The sequence below is a fragment of the Phymastichus coffea genome, unplaced genomic scaffold, assembly GCF_024137745.1.
Source record: "Phymastichus coffea isolate CEN01 unplaced genomic scaffold, Cenicafe_Pcof_1.1 PCOF00155, whole genome shotgun sequence".
In the NCBI taxonomy this organism is placed as follows: domain Eukaryota; kingdom Metazoa; phylum Arthropoda; class Insecta; order Hymenoptera; family Eulophidae; genus Phymastichus; species Phymastichus coffea.
This window is the reverse complement of record NW_026706966.1, coordinates 251,409-258,766: the sequence shown is the minus strand read 5'-3', so window position 1 is coordinate 258,766 and position 7,358 is coordinate 251,409. Positions and strand designations below refer to the sequence as shown.

The 7,358-nt window shown below is 39.1% G+C and overlaps 2 protein-coding genes across 8 annotated transcripts in view; one reads left to right on the top strand and one right to left on the bottom strand.

The window, feature by feature from the left end:
* Positions 1 to 1,326: 1,326 nt before the first annotated feature.
* On the bottom strand, positions 1,327 to 3,186 carry LOC131672614 (developmentally-regulated GTP-binding protein 2). Its single transcript, XM_058949960.1, has 5 exons — positions 2,988 to 3,186; positions 2,505 to 2,812; positions 2,005 to 2,435; positions 1,725 to 1,926; positions 1,327 to 1,646 (listed from the first exon to the last, which is right to left on the bottom strand). Exons 1-5 carry the CDS (start codon positions 3,049 to 3,051, stop codon positions 1,560 to 1,562), a joined length of 1,092 nt encoding a protein of 363 aa, XP_058805943.1. The 5' UTR covers positions 3,052 to 3,186; the 3' UTR covers positions 1,327 to 1,559.
* A 1,575-nt stretch (positions 3,187 to 4,761) lies between these two features.
* Positions 4,762 to 7,358, top strand: part of LOC131672606 (FERM domain-containing protein 5) — a 30,201-nt gene continuing 27,604 nt past the window's right edge. For 3 of the 7 annotated variants that reach the window (XM_058949950.1, XM_058949949.1, XM_058949951.1), the window contains exon 1: positions 4,762 to 5,149. In XM_058949950.1, coding sequence (XP_058805933.1) covers positions 5,054 to 5,149 — 96 coding nt within the window. In that variant the 5' untranslated portion in view covers positions 4,762 to 5,053. The remainder of the gene's footprint in view (positions 5,150 to 7,358) is intronic. The other 4 variants (XM_058949948.1, XM_058949947.1, XM_058949953.1 and 1 more) reach the window with 3 other exon arrangements.

Genomic DNA, 7,358 nt, shown 5'->3' with positions numbered 1-7,358 from the left:
GAATTACATGATCATAAAAATCATATAAATGACAGCTGCTTTTTTCAGTTTAAAATGTTTTATTAAAAATTTTTCTGTTTCTAAAAAGAAACAAAAATGGTATTTCACATTATATAAATTTGCCAAAACCAAATAATTTTCACGTCTGAATTTCAATTAGATTATATGTAGATCTATTCAATCAATCTATTTTACATGGAATGAACGCAACGAAGAGACTTTATACAAACCAGCAACAAGAGTGAACGACCTGAAGGTAGTCAGGAAACGAACTCGAAATGAGCTATTCGATTCGGCCTAGCACTGCAGACGCTCTTTTTACATTTGTGTTGAATATATATATATATATGTAAATAATAATCGAAGGATTTTTCTGGTTGCTTATTGACAAAGTAATCGTTTTTTAGTAAATTTTTTTCACATGAATTTTTGTGTACTTTTTTTAGACGTATTAATGTTCTATTTGTAATAAAAATTCGTTAGTTAATTTATAACCTAATAGTTTGTAATTTTAACATTTTTATATAATTATTAATTAAAATGATTATGTAGTTAAATTTTCATCTTAATTCTTTTTTCTTTTAATTTATTTATTTAATTGTATGTGATTTATTTATAGTAACCCGTTTAATAAAATGTTATATATTTTATTAAATGGGTTACTACAAATCGAATTTTTTGCAATTCTATAGCAATTTAATTAATTCTTTAATAGTTAGTGAGTATTTGTTATCAAACATTACAATAGATTTTCACTCTTATTGTCCTGGAATTCACAGATAATGAAGTTGATAAGTGCATTGTGCATTGCAAGACATGCACCTGGAAAAGGTAGAAATCGACAGCCTGAAAATAAAGTCCCTTTTCAGGAAATACTACCACTGAAATTAAAAGATAGAGTTTCAGGAAAATCAGACAAAAGCAAAAGTAAACAGATGAGATAAAACAGTTTAAAAGATTATAAATTTAACAGTTAATGGTAACTTTTATTTTCAGGTGGAGGATGTCTATATGAAATGACATTGCTTATGGGGTGCTTACAAAATCATGAATATGAAAACAAAATGTGTCAAAAGGAAGTAAATAATTTTCAGTCATGTTACAAAAAGTACATAGTAGACTCATTCAACTCTAAAAAAGCACAAGGAAAGGGTACTTTAATACCTGGCGATTCTAATCTTACGCATAAACAAATTAGAAAATTGTTTGCTCAACGTCCCATTGTTTAAAATGAATTTCTCAGATTAATAAATATTTCTACTGTTAAAAGAACTAAATGGTAGACATTGAATTAAATAACCTAGACTGATTTTTCATAACATTTTTATTAATAAAACAGTATATATCTCAGTATCTTGCAATTAAAAACATGAATGTTCAATAAATAGGTGTATTTGAAAATACCTTCTTCTTTGTCTCACGAGATAACTTATGAAAAAATCAATCATTGCTAAAGTTTTAATAGAAGATTAATCGTTTTTTTTTTTTTTTCAAAAATATAAAAATCTCCGCTATCTACAATTCATCTCACAATTTTGATGATGTAGGAACAGAACCATTTACTTTTTCATTACTTGAATCACGTCCTCATCGTGCATTACGTGCTGTAGGCCAACCCTTTGAGGAGAATATTTTGTACTTGTACCCTGAAAATATTTATGGTTACAATGGAGCTTCAGAATAGGATTAAAATATTCATAAAATTAAAAGTACTCTAAACTTACCCAGACCAATGCATATTTGAATTGTTCAACTAATGTACGATGGATTGAATGACAAACATGCTCAACGGTAACTCCCTTTCTAAGAATCAAACCATCGTCAAAGTCAGGTGGCTGACCAGGCTTTTTTGTGTATACTCTTATAAGAGCTAAAAATTCCCATAGAGTCTCTAACAGGTAGTCCAAATTCAATTTCATGTTACAACTAGAAATAGTAGTTTTTATAAGATGACTTATTTGTTTGTTTGTAGATTAAAATCAATGTATTATTTAATGATATTACCTAACTACAACACTATTTGGTTGTCTTGCAATTCTATCTACTTCTTCAATTGATATTTGATCAATTTTATTGTAAACATAAAGGCATGGCAAATATACACGATTTGCATTTATAACATCTATCAATTCATCTGCAGTACAGTCTTCTCTGAATAGAACTTCAGCATTGAATATTTTATACTCATGTAAAATCATTTGAACAAGTTTTTCATCCACTTTTGTTAAAATACAGGTTGAGTTGAAAGATATTCCACCCCCTTTTTTGATTTTAAAATATATGTTTGGTTTCCTCTTGTTTAACCGTATGCCTACAGATTCCAATTCTTTTTCGAGTAACTGTCTTTGAACATCTTGTTTTGTTGCATCCAACATCATTAAAACTAAGTCGGCTGTTCTAGCCACAGCTATCACTTGTCGACCTCTACCTTTGCCCTGCATACAAAAATTTTAAATACATATTTTCCAATATAATTATCTGCTTACTAAAAAATTGAATTTTACCTGAGCTGCACCTTCAATAATACCAGGCAAATCAAGAAGCTGTATATTTGCACCTTTATATTCAATAACACCAGGAATACAGGTTAGAGTTGTAAATTCATACGAAGCAGCTTCCGATTCTGTGTGGGTTAAAGTACTGAGCAGTGTGGACTTTCCTACCGATGGGAAACCTATCAATGCAACCCTAGCATCACCAGATTTCAACACATCAAATCCTTCACCTTTCTCAGATTTTTTTGATGGCTCCAGCAACTGAGAACGATATTTTGCTAGTTTGGCTTTGAGTAAACCCAGATGATATTCAGTTGCTAAGTAGAAAAAAAAGGGAAATCAAAACATTTAATAAGAATCAGATAAATTGCATTATTGATTTATATAATTTATAATTACAAAAATTTCAATATTTTAAATTATTATTAACACTACAATAATAAACATAATGCAGGCACAAGTATGATAAACATAACCTATAACAAACTTTACCTTTATTTTTCTGTGTCCTCGCGATTTCCTTCTCGATTTCCGATATTTTTTCCAAAATGCCCATTTTGCTGAATTAGTTTTCACGAAACAACGAAAATCATCTATGTGATATTTTATGAAAAATCATACGGTGCAGATACAGATATTAATTCACACACATTCATTCACACGGTAACTAAGTCAACGAATAAGCCGAATAGAGCACGAGCTCCGAGTATAGTGAACTCTATGCTGGCTAGCGTCTATGGTCTAAACTTAAAAAACGCGTTGATTGAGTGAAATGAAATCATCAGCAATAAATGTTCTTTTCCGCCAGAGGTCGTTTACTTGCTTTTTCAAAAATTTGGTTTTTCATCATCGCTAATTATTAAAAATCATCAATGAGGCTAAATGCATTCATAGCTTATCAATTTTATAATATTTATTGTTAGGCGAAAACGCATCTTTGCAAAAAAAACACAATAAACTCGAATAAAATAACGAATGAGAACATTCATTTGCAAATGTCACGGACTAAACGTAATTGATTGATTTCTTCATTTCCATCGCCTTAAGGTCTCGAATAATTTTGCATAAGTCTCGACATAAGCCGATTGCAGTAGTACGAGTCAATCAAGTGCTTAACAAGTGCGTCAAGTAGAGCGAGTCGAGTGCGACGAGACAACACTCGACAGATAGATAAATGACAAACACGTTTACGGTAACATATTGCATTGTTTCTCGTCATCGTCCGACGATTTCATCGCACGCGCAATTAATTCCAATGAAAAGTAATTGTTTAGATTTTGACCTACACTTTCAATTGCAGGAATAGTCACAACGGAAATTGCACTCGGGCGTTGATAAGCCAAGAGACGAGCAAAAACCAAACAAAAAAAATTAAAACATTTTTCTAGCCTACGTATGCACTCGAAACTCTCTTTTTCTCTCTCTCTCTCTCTCTCTCTCTCTTGCTGCGATGCTAATCCCAGACACACAGGTCCCGCTGTTGACACGCATAATGTGTGCTAAGCTCACGAGTATACATACAATGTGCTTTGACGCGAGAAAGGGATGCATCTATACCATGCGATAGCATTGGGGTCAAAGATCGCGCGAGAGAGGGGTTGAAACAAGAGTGAGCTTGCGACGCGCATGTTTATTTTTTCATCGAACGAGATTTGCCGTCGACCTTCCTCTTTTCGGCGTCTAACTTAATTCGTTTGTTGTCATTGCTTGGGGCATCTCTGTGCCGTGCGATGACATTTTGCCAGCTATTAAAACCGAAAAATGCCGTGGTTCATTGGCTTGCGCCCCGAATAAATTTTAACCACTTGCGCTTAAGCGCAGACTTATCGTCGGCAATCTCGTCGGTGGTTACGTCGAGGAAGCTTCTGCAAGCTTTTTCAGAGCACACATTTTACTGTTTATGCCTGCGCCGGATCCCACGAAAAAAAGGAAGCCGTGGATAACAGCTCGATTCATCGACAAATCTTGCGTTCACGATCACAAAAATTGCACAAGCTCTCTGGCTTGCGAACAACCATCGTCTCGCGAGAAAGGGATTGAGAAGAGGGACGTAAGAGGTCAGAGCTACTGGCAGTCCAATGCGAAAAGCTCTCTTTCTCTCTCTCTCTCTCTTTCTCTAAATCAAAGGCGAGAAAGACAAAGTCATCGGCTGGCAGGGCTAGGTAGGAAAGCTGTGAAAAACGGTGGCGCAGAGCGAGACTAGACGGTGGTGTGCGGTGCAAGCAGGATCGACCAGAGAGCGGAAAGCCAGTCGTGGCAACGTCGCAACGGACAGGGTGGTGGGAGCGGTGGCGGCGGCGGTGGCGACGGCTGTGTCGGCGGCGGGCCGCCGCGAGCAGCGAGCTTCGCTCACCAGTAGCGTACGGCAGGCTATCGCGCGAGTGTTGGGTTCGGGTGGCGTGCCGGCGATGCTCTGATGCGGTTGGATCGTCGCTGGTCGCTTTGTCGGCGCGTCGAGTGCAACGCTGAGCGGTCGCTGCCGTTGTTCGAGCGCGCTCGCGGCGACGACGAGGATGGCCGCGCGATGAAGCCTCGCCACGCCGTGACAAGACCGAACGATGCTCAAGTTCGGCAGCAAGAGCGACGTCAACTCGGCGCTGCGCGCCACTATTCGCCTGCTCGACGACGCCGAAATACTACAGTGTGACTTTCAGGTAGGTGCGCCGCTTGGGCTTTCGCGCGGTCCCGCGCGAGCTTGTCGGCACGGGCTAGCCCGTGGACAAACGATGGAGCTTGAGACGCGCGTGAATAAAAGATGTCCGAACTCGATGACAAGCCAGAGGCAGCCCCGGCGAGACGAGCAGGGGCGATTTCGCCGCGGGAGAGGCACGCGTAAGCGACACGGGGCTCCGCTGGGCGCAGTATCGGCGTCGTTCAATCGCCGCAGACGCAGGATCGATGAATCGTGGACTATCGATCGACGAACGAGCGCGCGACGACTGATAATAAATTTAAACGCGCTTTCGTTTCCCTTTTTTTTCTTCCTCTTCAAACGTGCGCGTCGTTTACATTTCAAATCAGATGTTTGCGAAATCCGTCTGCCGTACATATTTTTCAGGCCTTCGAGTGTTGCAGCTCTTTTTATGAATTATTCGGCAATTCGGGAATCGAGGACGACCGAACGATTCGGATTGCACTTCGCTCGCGTCTCACCGGGAAATTCCCTTGGGCTCGCTAGAAGCAAAAACAATGTAGCTGTCGGCAAGTGCCAATGGAAAGACTTAATCAAGAGCGTAGAAGGGCCTGTGGCGACCAACGCTGCAGAACTTGCGGGAGCGACCATCGCATGCAAAGGCATGCCGCGCGTGCGTTCGCGAGAATCCCAAGTACGCGGTTGACCCATTAACTGTCAAGTCGCAGCAATTTTACTTTTCCGGAAGTCGAAAGAAACAAAAGAATTCCGAAAAAATTGTTCCAGGGGTGTTGGGGTGTATGTGTGTTAGCGTGTCGCCGTGCGCGCGCGCGTGCGACTGTGTAAACATGCGCATATACATACATACATTCAGCGATCGATCGACGGCGGCAGCAGCAGCGGAAGGGGGGAAACGCGCGTTTCCCCAAATTCGTCTCTCTCTCTCTCTCTCTCTCTCTCTCTCTCTCTCTCTCTCTCTCTCTCTTTCTTTCTGGGGTTTGGCTGCACTTTTGGGGATTTGATTCGAGAAGGAGACGGCTGTATAGCTTATATCGAGGACCTTATTTCTAAGGGGCAGACTCTTCTCTCGCTCTAGGATTTCATATTGGATCTGATATGTTATTGCTGCTGCTTCAACTGATGCGACCTTTTGTTTTTATTTTGTTTTATTTTACTTTTTTTATTTGAAGTTTTCGTATTGAATTATTACGTTTGCGATCAATCTTATTTTTCTTTGGATGACGCGATTATCGAGGTTTATTTTTAGCAAACTTATATGATATTGGATAAATGTATTTTTGCAGGTTCCTTTCAATTAGAAATCTTTTGCAATGAAATATCCAATGCAATCTTTTTCGACACGAACATTCAAAGTTTCGCGCAGAATTCGGTTGATAACCGTATTTACGACGGAAACCATGCGTGAAAAGAAAAACAAACTGCTGCTTGCATTTAGAAAGTCCGCAATTATGAACGTGAATTGCCAATCAAAAAACACAATCGGCCAAAGATCAATAAAAAAAATAGCAAACTTTCTAACCAATGATTTTTTCCCTTATCTTTCGTCTCGGAACGATGATAGTTGACATCGGTCTAATTTCTCCGGTACTTACTTATTCCAACGTCGAGCCGAGATCTAGCGACGACTCTAGCTACTCATTACGTTTAATTACTCGAGACTCTTCTTTCACTTGATATCTCAAAATATTTTATGTTTGTCCGTTTGACACATATTCTCAGCTGATTATCCAACTCTCTCAGGACAGATGACGTTATCTCCAAACTTTCCTTCGCGATGTGCTTATGACGCTCGATTTCTCGCACTGATTTGGGGGACCTCCTACCTGTCCGAGTACTTCCGCTTACTCAGACTTTCCTCCTCGATCCAGCATTTTGTGTATTTCTCTCGGTCGATAGTCTTTCACCTGACCATACAAAAGTTTCGAATTTCTATTCTACATTGTAAAATTGGAGTCTCCGAGTTTATTTTCCTCTGCTTTATTAATGACAGACTTGATCACGCGCGCGGGCTTCGAAATAACTTTTCGCCGATGTTAATTGATCATCATGATGGATTGGTCCTCTTTATCGATGAGGCATCAATCAATGAAGTTTCATTTTAAGCGTAGACAGTAGCGCTCTATTTTTAAGAGTCGCCAATTGGCCGCAACTCCGCGACGAGGTAATTTTAAAGAAAAGAACGATCTTTTTGCGGATCGCGACGTTTTTCA